The 14,179-nt window shown below is 44.4% G+C and overlaps 1 protein-coding gene across 2 annotated transcripts in view; it reads right to left on the reverse strand.

Annotated features, from left to right (window-relative positions):
- NBR1 (NBR1 autophagy cargo receptor) overlaps positions 1 to 14,179 on the reverse strand; it is a 97,436-nt gene that overhangs the window by 64,924 nt on the left and 18,333 nt on the right. For both annotated transcript variants that reach the window (XM_056547840.1, XM_056547841.1), the window contains exons 4-6: positions 11,450 to 11,468; positions 5,073 to 5,095; positions 1,621 to 1,827 (exon numbers count right to left, since the gene is read on the reverse strand). In XM_056547840.1, the coding sequence (XP_056403815.1) occupies positions 1,621 to 1,827; positions 5,073 to 5,095; positions 11,450 to 11,468 (249 nt within the window). The remainder of the gene's footprint in view (positions 1 to 1,620; positions 1,828 to 5,072; positions 5,096 to 11,449; positions 11,469 to 14,179) is intronic.

Here is a 14,179-nt window from a genome sequence, read left to right on the forward strand (position 1 = left end):
AAAAATGAGTCCTCATACCACCCCATACATGGAAAAATAAAAAAGTTATAGGGGTCAGAAGATGACATTTTTAAACGTATACATTTTCCTGCATGTAGTTATGATTTTTTCCAGAAGTGCGACAAAATCAAACCTATATAAGTAGGGTATCATTTTAACCGTATGGACCTACAGAATAATGATAAGGTGTAATTTTTACCGAAATATGCACTGCGTAGAAACGAAAGCCCCCAAAAGTTACAAAATGGCGTTTTTTTTTTCGATTTTGTCGCACAATGATTTTTTTTTCCGTTTCGCCGTGCATTTTTGGGTAAAATGACTAATGTCACTGCAAAGTAGAATTGTCGACGCAAAAAATAAGCCATAATATGGATTTTTAGGTGGAAAATTGAAAGGGTTATGATTTTTAAAAGGTAAGGAGGAAAAAACGAAAGTGCAAAAACGGAAAAACCCTGAGTCCTTAAGGGGTTAAGAGCTGAAATTGACACAAGATCGCTCCTGCAAACCCAGTAATATGTGAAAACATTTTACTGGAACAAAAGAATAAAAAGAAGCAAGAAAAAAAAAATAATTAAAACTGAATAATGTCACTATATAGGGCAGAAAATTGTCTATATGTCTGGCCTAATGTCTTGCTGACACAACACCCCACTCCCCTTTAAAAGGGGTACTCCATCACTAGACATCTTATCCCCTATCCAAAAGGACAGCCATGCCACGCCCCCTTGTGACACCATGCCACGCCTCCTCCATTCAGGTCTATGATGGCTGTCATGCCTCCTCCAATAGACATGAATGGAGGGGGTGTGGATAGTGAACGGCAGCTGCGAGTCCTGATCGTTGTTCCAAGTGTGCAGGCAGACTCAGCAGTCTGTACAAATGGAGCACCGATAACAATGATCAATGCTATGCCCATAGTAGAGCAATGCTCAGTGTACGCAATCAAAAGATCACCTGTAATAGTCTCCTATGGGGACTAAAAAATAGGGAATAAAATGTAATAAAATAAATAAATTTGAAAAAGCACCTTCCCAAATAAAAGGTTTGAATCACCCCCTTTTCCTATTTTTCATAAAATAATGTAATAAAAATAAGCTAAAAATAAACATAAACTATGGCCGAGTGAGTAAATGTCAGAACTAGAGATGAGCGCATTTACAGTAAATTCGATTCGTCACAAACTTCTCGACTCGGCAGTTGATGGCTTATCCTGCATAAATTAGTTCAGCTTTCAGGTGCTCCCGTGGGCTGGAAAAGGTGGATACATTCCTAAGAAAGAGTCTCCTAGGACTGTATCCACCTTTTCCAGCCCACCGGAGCACCGAAAAGCTGAACTAATTTATGCAGGATAAGTTATCAACTGCCGAGCCGAGAAGTTTGTGACGAATCGAATTTACTGTAAATTCGCTCATCTCTAGTCAGAACTATTAAAATATAACGTTAGTGAAACCACACGGTCAATGGTGTTAATGTAAAACTCCAATATTGCTGATTTTTAGTCACTTTATATACAAAGATAAAAAGGGTTAAAAAAACAAAACAAACAAAAAAGAAAAAAAAAAACGCTTTCTGAAGGTTTAAATTAGACAAAAGTTAATCAAACACTCCTGATATCATTACCGTGGTCACCGTGGCGATCTCTTCTGTTTGCCTTTCCGGCGCTGCCGATCTCGCAACCAAGGATGTGTGTGTCACTGGCATTTTGTCTTCCATGAAGGTCCCGCTCGCTGACGCTCCTATAGGCTGCTGATTCCGGGCTGTCTGGCCGGGCTGCTGGTGCTTCTCATAGACATTCATGTGCAGGATTCCTCCCTGGTTCACGGCAATCTAGCAGCAGAGAAATAAAAAATGTCATATTTACCGATCACTTTTTCATATTTAAAGGGGTTATCCAGGAAAAAAAAAATATATATATATCTCAACTGGCTCCAAACAGATTTGTAAATTACTTCTATAAAAAAATCTTAAATCCTTTCAGTACTTAGGTGCTGCTGAAGTTGAGTTGTTCTTTTCTGTCTAAGTGCTCTCTGATGACACGTGTCTCGGGAACTGTCCAGAGTAGAAGCAAATCCCCATAGTAAGCTTCTTCTACTCTGTGCAGTTCCAAAGACAGACAGAGGTGTCAGCAGAGAGCACTGTTGCCAGACAGAAAAGAACAACTCAACTTCAGCAGCTGATAATTATTAGAAGGATTAAGATTTTTTTTAAAGAAGTAATTCACGAATCTGTTTAACTTTCTGGAGCCAGTTGATTATATAAATATAAATATATATATATATATATATATATATATATATATATATACTGTATATACCTACACACACACACACACATATATATATATATATATATATATATATATATATAAAAATTAAAGTTTTGTCCTGCAGTACCCCTTTAAGGAAAAGATATTTACAGGATGATAAATTTTTTCCTAAAGGGTCATATGATGTGCCCGGGCAGGTTACAAATATCACCAAGTAAAAGAAAAATGCAGAGGCCGAGGTGAGGATTCGGGCTGCAACAGCAACCCATCGGCACCCCGCCATTACATTGCGCGGGGAGGGGGTTGGGAGTGCGGTGGGGCCACTGGACACTAAGGATGTGCGCGATTTAATGTTTAAAGGGGTATTCCAGGAAAAAAAAACTTTTTTTTTTATATATCAACTGGCTCCAGAAAGTTAAACAGATTTGTAAATTACTTCTATTAAAAAATCTTAATCCTTTCAGTACTTATGAGCTGCTGAAGTTGAGTTGTTATTTTCTGTCTAAGTGCTCTCTGATGACGCGTGTCTCGGGAACCGCCCAGTTTAGAAGCAAATCTCCATAGCAAACCTCTTCTACTCTGTGCAGTTCCCGAGACAAGCAGAGAGGTCAGCAGAGAGCACTGTTGCCAGACAGAAAAGAACAACTTAACTTCAGCAGCTCATAATTATTGCCATTTTAGCAACCGTGCATAGCAGATGTATGCTAAGGGCAGCATGGTGGCTCAGTGGTTAGCACTGCTGCCTTGCAGTGCTAGGGACTTGGGTTCAAATCCCACTAAGGACAACAATAAATAAAGCGTTATTATTATTATAATAACGTCAGCAGAGAGAACTGTGCTCGTGATGTCATCAGAGAGCATTCCAAAAAGAAAAGAATTTCCTCTGTAGTATTCAGCAGCTAATAAGTACAGGAAGGATTAAGATTTTTTAATAGATGTCATTTACAAATATGTTTAACTTTCTGCCACCAGTTGATTTAAACGGAAAAATGTTTTCACCGGAGTACCCCTTTAAAGGGATACTCCACTGCCCCAGCGTTTGGAGCGGTCGGCGGGGGTCGTGACGTCAAGCCCACGCTCCTCGTGACCGCCACGCCCCCTCCCATAGACTTGCATTGAGGGGGCATGGTATAATGTCATAAAGGGCGTGGCCATGACGTCACAACACCCGCCGCCCTCTGCGCTTATCTGAACATACCGTATATACTCGAGTATAGGCCGAGTTTTTCAGCACGATTTTTCGTGCTGAAAACACCCCCCTCGGCTTATACTCGAGTGAACTCCCCCACCCGCAGTGGTCTTCAACCTGCGGACCTCCAGAGGTTTCAAAACTACAACTCCCAGCAAGCCCGGGCAGCCATCGGCTGTCCGGGCTTGCTGGGAGTTGTAGTTTTGAAACCTCCGGAGGTCCGCAGGTTGAAGACCACTGCGGCCTTCAACATCATCCAGCCCCCTCTCACCCCCTTTAGTTCTGAGTACTCACCTCCGCTCGGCGCTGGTCCGGTCCTGCAGGGCTGTCCGGTAAGGAGGTGGTCCGGTGAGGAGGTGGTCCGGGCTGCTATCTTCACCGGGGAGGCCTCTTCTAAGCGCTTCGGGCCCGGCCTCAGAATAGTCACGTTGCCTTAACAACGACGCAGATGCGTCGTTGTCTAGGCAACGGCTCTATTCCGGGCCGGAAGCGCGGAGAAGAGGCGCCCCCGGTGAAGATAGCAGCCCGGACCACCTCCTCACCGGACCACCTCCTTACCGGACAGCCCTGCAGGACCGGACCAGCGCCGAGCGGAGGTGAGTACTCAGAACTAAAGGGGGTGAGAGGGGGCTGGATGATGTTGAAGGCCGCAGTGGTCTTCAACCTGCGGACCTCCGGAGGTTTCAAAACTACAACTCCCAGCAAGCCCGGACAGCCGATGGCTGCCCGGGCTTGCTGGGAGTTGTAGTTTTGAAACCTCTGGAGGTCCACAGGTTGAAGGCCGCAGTGGTCTTCAACCTGCGGACCTCCGGAGGTTTCAAAACTACAACTCCCAGCAAGCCCGGACAGCCGATGGCTGCCCGGGCTTGCTGGGAGTTGTAGTTTTGAAACCTCTGGAGGTCCGCAGGTTGAAGACCACTGAGGGCGAATGATAAGAGGATGATGAAGGGGGGGGGGTGTGGGGATGATGAAGGGGGGTGGGGATGATGAAGGGGGGGTGTGTGGGATGATTACAAGGGGATGATGAAGGGGGGATGTGTGGGATGATGACAAGGGGATGATGAAGGGGGGATGTGTGGGATAAGGGGATGTGTGGGATGATGACAAGGGGATGATGAAGGGGGGATGTGTGGGATAAGGGGATGTGTGGGATGATGACAAGGGGATGATGAAGGGGGGATGTGTGGGATGATGACAAGGGGATGATGAAGGGGGGATGTGTGGGATGATAAGGGGATGTGTGGGATGATGACAAGGGGATGATGAAGGGGGGATGTGTGGGATGATGACAAGGGGATGATGAAGGGGGGATGTGTGGGATGATAAGGGGATGATGAAGGGGGGATGTGTGGGATGATGACAAGGGGATGATGAGGATGTTAATGACGGGTCTGGATGATGACAGGGGGGGATGAGGTATTTCCCACCCTAGGCTTATACTCGAGTCAATAACTTTTCCTGGGATTTTGGGTTGAAATTAGGGGTCTCGGCTTATACTCGGGTCGGCTTATACTCGAGTATATACGGTACCTTGAAGGCAAATTTTTTAAAATTTTTTTTTATTGGTTTTGTAAGCGGCGCATCGTCTGTTCATCAACATGAAGAGTAATTCCTTACCTTTAAAGCTTCCTCGTATTCACCTGCAATAAAACACAAGATCAATAACTTCACATTTACATGGATATCAGGACTGATTGGTGGAAACTATAATGAGGACAAGAAGAGCAGATGTCATGTGACATCATGTCAGGAGAGCGTCATGCAGGGACTAGGTTGTAACGTTTTAGGCTTCGTTCAGACGTCGTAAAATAACAGCCGTAATATAACAAAATAACAAAAAAGACAGCCGTAAAAAAAGGTATAAAATAGAATTGGAATTATGGCCATTTTTATTTTTTAAAACATATTTTTATTGGTTTTCAATCAACTGAATAACAGACATATAAACAGTTTCGGTAGACCCTCCCCCTCCGCTCCCTTTTTTTTTTTTTTTTAAAGGGTACTCTAAAGGAAAAAAAAAAATCTCTTCAAATCAACTAGTGCCAGAAAGTTACAGATTTGTAAATTCCTTCTATATAAAAATCCTTTAAAAGGGGTACTCCGCCCCTAGACATCTTATTCCCTATCCAAAGGATAGGGGATAAGATGTCAGATCGCCGGGGTCCTGCTGCTGGGGACCCCCGGGATCGCCGCTGCGATCAGAGTTCATTCTGCGCGTAATGACGGGCGATACAGGGGCCGGAGCATAGTTACATCATGGCTCCGCCCCTCGTGTCATGGCCCGCCCCCTCAATACAAGCCTATGGGGTGTGATGTCACGAGGGGCGGAGCCATGATGTAACTATGCTCCGGCCCCTGTATCGCCCGTCATTACGCGCAGAGCGAACTCGGATCGCAGCGGCGATCCTGGGGGTCCCCAGCAGCGGGACCCCGGCGATCTGACATCTTATCCCCTATCCTTTGGATAGGGGATAAGATGTCTAGGGGCGGAGTACCCCTTTAAAGGGGTACTCGGCTGGAAAACATTTTTATTTTTTTAAATCAACTGTTGCCATAAAGTTAAAACTGATTAGTAAATTACTTCTTTTAACCCCTTAAGGACTCCTCGCCTTCAAAAAAAATCATAACTCTTTCATATTTTCATCCACAGACTAGTATGAGGGCTTGTTTTTTGCGCGACCAGTTGTCCGTTGTAATGCCATCACTCACTTTACCATAAAATGTATGGCGCAACCAAAAAAAATACTATTTGTGTGGGGAAATTAAAAAGAAAACCGCAATTTTGCTAATTTTGGAAGGTTTCGTTTTCACGCCATACAATTTACGGTAAAAATGACATGTGTTCTTTATTCTTTGGGTCAATACGATTAAAATGATACCCATGATAATATACTTTTCTATTACTGTTGTGCTTAAAAAAAAATAATCGTAAACTTTTTAACCAAATTACCGTATTTATCGGGGTATACCACGCACCGGCCTATAAAAAGTTTTTTACCCAAATATCCTTGGTAAAATGAGGGTGCATGTGTGTGTGCATGCGTATACGCCGATACATCCCCAGGAAAGGCAGGGGGAGAGAGGCCGTCGCTGCCCACTTCTCTCCCCCTGCCTTTCCTGGGGTCTAGAGCCCTGCTGCCGCCTCTTCTCTCCAGCTGGCTATCTGCGCCGCTGCCCGTTCTCTCCCCCTGACTATCGGTGCCGGCGCCCCATATCGGAGAGAAGCGGCGCCGGCAATGGGGCAGCGGCACCGATAGCCAGGGGGAGAGAAGGGGCAGCGGCACCCATTGCCGGCGCCGCTGCCCCCCCCCATCCCCGGTTTTACAATTACCTGTTGCCGGGGTCGGGTCCGCGCTGCTTCAGGCCTCCGGTGTGCGTCCCATACGTCGTTGCTATGCACTGCACGGCGCAATGGGGCACCGATAGTCAGGGGGAGAGAACGGGCAGCGGCGCAGATAGCCAGCAGTAGAGAAGCGGCGGCAGCAGGGCTCTAGACCCCAGGACAGGCAGGGGCAGAGAAGCCGGCAGCGGTCTCTGCACCTGCAAAGCCGCTGCAGTTCATTGATTTGAAGCGTCCGCTTTAAATCATTGAACTGCAGCAGCTTATCGGCGTATAACACGCAGGTAGACTTTAGGCTAAAAAGTGCGTGTTATACGCCGATAAATACGGTAGTTTGTTTAAAATCCCCCTATTTTGAAGGCGAATAACTTTTTCATTTTTAGGTATAAGCGGCGGTATGAGGGCTCATTTTTTGCGCTGTGTTCTGTACTTTTTATTGATAAAAAAGCAGCAATTTTGGACTTTTTTTTTTTTTTTTACGTTCACCGTACGGTATCATTAACATTATATTTTAATAGTTTGCATATTTTCGCACGTGGCGATACCAAATATGTATATTAAATTTTTGGGGGGTGAAATAGGGAAAATGGGGCAATTTACGTTTTTATTGGGGGAGGGGGTTTTAAAAAAAAAAAATTTACACATATTTTTACACTTTAATAGTCCCCATAGGGGACTATCTATAGCAATCATTCGATTGCTAATACTGAACAGTGCTATGCATAGGACATAGCACTGATCAGTGTTATCGGTCATCTTCTGCTCTGGTCTGCTCGATCGCAGACCAGAGCAGAAGACCCGTGGGAGGAAGCGGAGGCAGGTGTCCGCAATGCTGCAGATGCCGTAATCTGTATTGATCACAGCATTTGAGGGGTTAATGGCGGACATTTCCGGCGGGTCCCTGGCTGCTATCAGCAGCCAAGACCTGCAGCGCATGACCCAAGCATCGCTCCAATGCTCGCGGTTATGTATAGGACGTAAATGTATGTCCTGGTGCGTTAATTACCACCTCACTAGGGTTTACGTCCTGTGTCATTAAAAGGTTAAAAAAATCTTAATCCTTCCAGTACCAGTATCTGCTGCTGTATGCTCCACAGGAAGTTTTATTTCTTTCTGGAATATTTTCTATCTGACCATAGTGCTCTCTGCTGACACCTCTGTGTATTTTAGGAACTGTCCAGAGAAAATCCCCATAGCAAACCTATTCTGCTCTGGACAGTTCCTGAAAGAACTTCCTGTGGAACATACAGCAGCTGATAAGTACTGGAAGGATTAAGATCTTTTAATAGAAGTAATTTACAAATCTGTTTAACTTTCTGGGGCCAGTTGATCTAAAACAAAATGTACCCCTTTAATGCTTCCAGTACTTATCAGCTGCTGTATGCTCCACAAGAAGCTGCGCAGTTCTTTCCAATCTGAACACAGTGCTGCTACATCTGTCTGTGTCAGGAACAAATTAGGATTTGTTCCTGCTCTGGACAGTTCCTGACACGGACAGAGGTGTCAGCAGAGAGCACTGTGGTCAGACTGGAAAGAACTACGCAACTTCCTGTGGAGCATACAGCAGATGATAAGTACTGGAAGGGTTAAGATTTTTATATAGAAGTAATTTACAAATCTGTATAACTTTCTGGCACCAGTAGATTTGAAAACATTATTTTTCTTCCTCCAGAGCACTCTTTAAAGCAGTGTCCCCCAAGCAGGGTGCCTCCAGCTGTCGCAAAACTACAACTCCCAGCATTCGGCTGTCCGGGCATGCTGGAAGTTGTAGTTTTGCGACAGCTTGAGGCACCCTGGTTGGGAAACACTGCTTTAACCCCTTAAGGACGCAGGACGTAAATGTACGTCCTGGTGAGGTGGTACTTAACGCACCAGGACGTACATTTACGTCCTAAGCATAACCGCGGGCATCGGAGCGATGCCCGTGTCATGCGCGGCTGATCCCGGCTGCTGATCGCAGCCAGGGACCCGCCGGCAATGGCCGACGCCCGCGATCTCGCGGGCGTCCACCATTAACCCCTCAGGTGCCGGGATCAATACAGATCCCGGCATCTGCGGCGGTTCGCGATTTAAATGAACGATTGGATCGCCCGCAGCGCTGCTGCGGGGATCCGATCATTCAGAACGCCGCACGGAGGTCCCCTCTCCTTCCTCCTTCCGGCTCCCGGCGTCTTCTGCTCTGGTCTGAGATCGAGCAGACCAGAGCAGAAGATGACCGATAATACTGATCTGTTCTATGTCCTATACATAGAACAGATCAGTATTAGCAATCATGGTATTGCTATGAATAGTCCCCTATGGGGACTATTCAAGTGTAAAAAAAATGTAAAAAAATGTAAAAGTAAAAAAAAAGTGAAAAATCCCCTCCCCCAATAAAAAAGTAAAACGTCTGTTTTTTCCTATTTTACCCCCAAAAAGCGTAAAAAACATTTTTTATAGACATATTTGGTATCGCCGCGTGCGTAAATGTCCGAACTATTAAAATAAAATGTTAATGATCCCGTACGGTGAACGGCGTGAACGAAAAAAAAAAAAAAAAGTCCAAAATTCCTACTTTTTTAATACATTTTATTAAAAAAAAAAAATTATAAAAAATGTATTAAAAGTTTTTTATATGCAAATGTGGTATCAAAAAAAAGTACAGATCATGGCGCAAAAAATGAGCCCCCATACCGCCACTTATACGGAAAAATAAAAAAGTTAGAGGTCATCAAAATAAAGGGATTATAAACGTACTAATTTGGTTAAAAAGTTTGTGATTTTTTTTAAGCGCAACAATAATATAAAAGTATATAATAATGGGTATCATTTTAATCGTATTGACCCTCAGAATAAAGAACACATGTCATTTTTACCGTAAATTGTACGGCGTGAAAACAAAACCTTCCAAAATTAGCAAAATTGCATTTTTCGTTTTAATTTCCCCACAAAAATAGTGTTTTTTGGTTGCGCCATACATTTTATGATATAATGAGTGATGTCATTACAAAGGACAACTGGTCGCGCAAAAAACAAGCCTCATACTAGTCTGTGGATGAAAATATAAGAGAGTTATGATTTTTAGAAGGCGAGGAGGAAAAAATGAAAACGTAAAAATTTAATTGTGTGAGTCCTTAAGGCCAAAATGGGCTGAGTCCTTAAGGGGTTAAAGAGTGCCAGAAAGTAAAAACAGATATGTAAATTAATTATTTAAAAAAAAAAAATCTTAATCCTTCCAGTACTTATCAGCTGCAGTATGCTACAGAGGAACTTCTTTTCTTTTTGAATTTCTTTTTTGTCTTGTCCACAGTGCTCTCTGCTGACACCTGATGCCCGTATCAGGAACTGTCCAGAGCAGGAGAAAATCCCCATGGCAAACCTATGCTGCTCTGGACAGTTCCTGACACGGACAGAGGTGTCAGCAGAGAGCACTGTGGACAAGACAAAAAAATAAATTCCAAAAGAAAAGAATTTCCTCTGTATCATACAGCTGCTAATAAGTACTAAAAAGGATTAAGATTTTTTAATAGAAGTCATTTACAAATCTGTTTAACTTTCTGGCACCAGTTCATTAAAAAACAAAAAACAAAAACACAACCACCAGAGAGTTCCCCTTTAAACACATCTGTGTGATTATTACAGTGAGTTTTTCCTCCTGATGTGAATGCCTCATACTGTGTATCCTGTATAATGATTACACTGAGTTTCACAACTCTGGAAAGCACTTGCTGAGCAAATAAAGATTATTTCAACAGGAAGAGGTCATCAAAGAACACGTCTACAGTTCTGTGACGAGAGAAGAACTCCGCAGCCTCTCATTCATTGTTCGGGTCAAGAGGCTACGTTCACACAGCGGAACACCGCGCAAATTCTGTTCAGCAAAAGGACAGAATTCTGCTGACATTCAAGCCCCATTTAGTTCAATAGGATTCCGCTCGCAATTCCCCAAAAATTTAAGGGGTACTCCGGTGGAAAACTTTTTTTTTAAAATAATCTGGCGCCAGAAAGTTAAACAGATTTGTAAATTACTTCTATTAAAAAAATATTTATCCTTCCAGTACTTATTAGCGGCTGTATATTACAGAGAAAGTTCCTTTCGTTTGGATTTCTTTTTTTTTTTTTTTCTGTCCACAGTGCTCTCTGCTGACACCTTTGTCCATATCAGGAACTGTCCAGAGCAGCATAGGTTTGCTATGAAGGTTTGTTCCTGCTCTGGACAGTTCCTGATATGGACAGAGGTGTCAGCAGAGAGCACCGTGGACAGAAAAAAAAAAAAAAGAGAAATTCAAATAGAAAAGAAATTTCTCTGTAGTATATAGCAGCTAATAAGTACTGGAAGGATAAAGATTTTTTTTAATAGAAGTAATTTACAAATCTGTATAACTTCCTGGCACCAGTTGATTAAAGTCTGAAATTTATTTTCATATTTATTCACACATTATTGGTACTTTTTGCACTATACACAACAACAACAACATAAATTTTACAAACAAACCGAAGTAGAAGATGTTAGCCCTCTTATTTTTCCCATACCCCCTCAGGTTGTATAAGGTGCACAACTTTTTTCACTACCAGGACTCATTGGGATCTACACTAATATGTTGCGTTACCCTAAACAGGGGGCAAATCATGGAAAAGGAGGAGACGACCAGGGAAGACATTTGTGCAGACGTACCTTGGCTGTTCACAGATACCTGCAATGAGAGACGTACAGAATTATACAACAGGTTACAACTACAATAGGGTCCGACCATTAGTCACTGACCAGTGCGAGGAGCAGGAGGGAGACGTGTAATAAATTTCTTACTTAGTCTGACTAAGACCAGAATCTAGAGAGGTACCGTATATACTGGAGAATAAGACGTCCCGAATATAACCCGAGGCCCCTAATTTCACCCCAAAAACCCAGGAAACTTTATTGACTCGACTATAAGCCTAGGGTGGGAAATACATCATCCCCCCCCCCTGTCATCATCCAGACCCCCCCCGTCATCATCCAGACCCCCCCCCCCCCCGTCATCATCCAGACCCCCCGTCATCATCCAGACCCCCCCGTCATCATCCAGACCCCCCCCCGGTCATCATCCAGACCCCCCCCCGTCATCATCCAGACCCCCCCCCGTCATCATCCAGACCCCCCCCGTCATCATCCAGACCCCCCCCGTCATCATCCAGACCCCCCCCGTCATCATCCAGACCCCCCCCCCCCCCGTCATCATCCAGACCCCCCCCCCCGTCATCATCCAGACCCCCCCCCCCGTCATCATCCAGACCCCCCCCCCCGTCATTAACGCCCCCGACATTATCCAGACCCCTGTCATTAACACCCCCATCATCATCCCCCCTGTCATCATCCAGACCCCCATCATCACCGCCTGTCAATCCCTTCTCCATCGGCTGTCCGGGCATGCTGGGAGTTGTAGTTTTGAAACATCTGGAGGTCCGCAGGTTGAAGACCACTGCGGCCTTCGTCATCATCCAGACCCCCCCCCCCCCTTTTGTTTTCTACTCACCTCCCCTCGGTGGGAAGGAAGGGTGAGCTGTTCCGGGCCATCCATCTTTGGCCATCTATGCTGCAGGGACCGTCCGGTGGGGAGGGTTAGTCATTCCGGACTGTCCATCTTCACCGGGAGACCCTCTTCTCCGCCCTGGGCCGGCCCTGGACTAGTGACGCTGGCTTGATGCCACCGCGCAGTGACGTCACAGACGTCTGCAGCGCACGGACGTCCCTGCGTGTCGTCGTCAAGTCCGGGGCGGGCCCGGAGCAGAGAAGAGGGCCTCCCGGTGAAGATGGACAGTCCGGAATGACTAACCCTCCCCACCGGACGGTCCCTGCAGCATAGATGGCCTGGACCAGCTCACCCTTCCTTCCCACCGAGGGGAGGTGAGTAGAAAACTAAAGGGGGGGTCTGGATGATGAGGTAGGCCACAGTGGTCTTCAACCTGCCGACCTCCAGATGTTTCAAAACTACAACCCCCAGCATGCCGGGACAGCCGAAGGCTGTCCGGGCATGCTGGGAGTTGTAGTTTTGAAACATCTGGAGGTCCGCAGGTCGAAGAGCACTGAGAAGGGATTGACAGGTGGAGATGGACGGCCGGGACCATTCCCTCACAGCTAAAGCCAAAAACGTTTTTCTTTGTTCACTCAAGTATAAGCCGAAGGGGGCGTTTTCGGCACAAAAAATCGTGCTGAAAAACTTGGCTTATACTCCAGTATATACGGTATTACTGTTTCAGTAAAGACCCCCGTACACATTAGGTTGGGTTCACATCAGCGTGCCGAGCTCCATCCGTTTCATTATCTTGATGGGGCTTCAGCAGAGGAAAAAAAACTGCACGTCAGGTTCACCCCCCCCCCCCCCCCCCCCGCTAAAATGATGTAAAATAACAGGCAACTAAAGGAACCCCGACAGGTCACATTCAAAGTGATGCCCGCTGTCACAGCCTCCGTCCCAGCGCCTTTATCTACTGTGATAACGAAGCTCCGCAATGCTGATTAGCACAGTCTTAGAAGTTGTAAGGACCCCCTCATTTTGAGCGATTGCCTTAAAGGGGTACTCCACTGGAAAACATTTTTTTTTTTTTTAAATCAACTGGTGCCAGAAAGTTAAACAGATTTGTAAATTACTTCTATATAAAAAAATCTTAATCCTTCCAGTACTTATTAGTGGAAATTCTTTTTTTTTTTTGGATTTCTTTTCTGTCTGTCCACAGTGCTCTCTGCTGACACCTCTGTCCACGTCAGGACCTGTCCAGAGTAGGAGAAAATCCCCTTAGCAAACATATCCTTCTCTGGACAGTTCCTAAAATGGGCAGAGGTGTCAGCAGAGAGCACTGTGGACAGACCAAAAAGAAATCCAGAAAGAAAAGCATTTACTCTGTAGTATTCAGCAGCTAATAAGTACTGGAAGGATTAAGATTTTTTTTTTAACAGAAGTAATTTACAAATTTGTTTAACTTTTTGGCACCAGTTGATAAAAATAAAAAAAAATAAAAAAAAAAATGTATATAATAAATGTTTTCCACCACAAAAAAAAAAAAAAAAAAAAAAAACTGTTATGTGTTACTCAGAATTTAAAGGGGTATTCCAGGAAAAATTATTTTTACATATATCAACTGGCTCCAGAAAGTTAAACAGATTTTTAAAGTAATATTTCAATTTATTGATTGTATATAATGTGACAATTGAATATTAGATAAAATGTAAATAGCAGCAACTGCGTCTCACAGGGCCCTTGTGTAGGCGCAGCACCAACTATTAAGAACTATAGCATATGTATAGTGCAGTATATAAAATATAAAAATATACTTGTAAAAAATTATAAAAGATATAAAATAAGAATATAGAGACCACCATAAACATATATAGAGAGAGGGATCTGGGTGGGAGAGTCTTGAGTCTTAG

This window comes from Hyla sarda, chromosome 12, assembly GCF_029499605.1.
Source record: "Hyla sarda isolate aHylSar1 chromosome 12, aHylSar1.hap1, whole genome shotgun sequence".
NCBI classification, from domain to species: Eukaryota; Metazoa; Chordata; class Amphibia; order Anura; family Hylidae; genus Hyla; species Hyla sarda.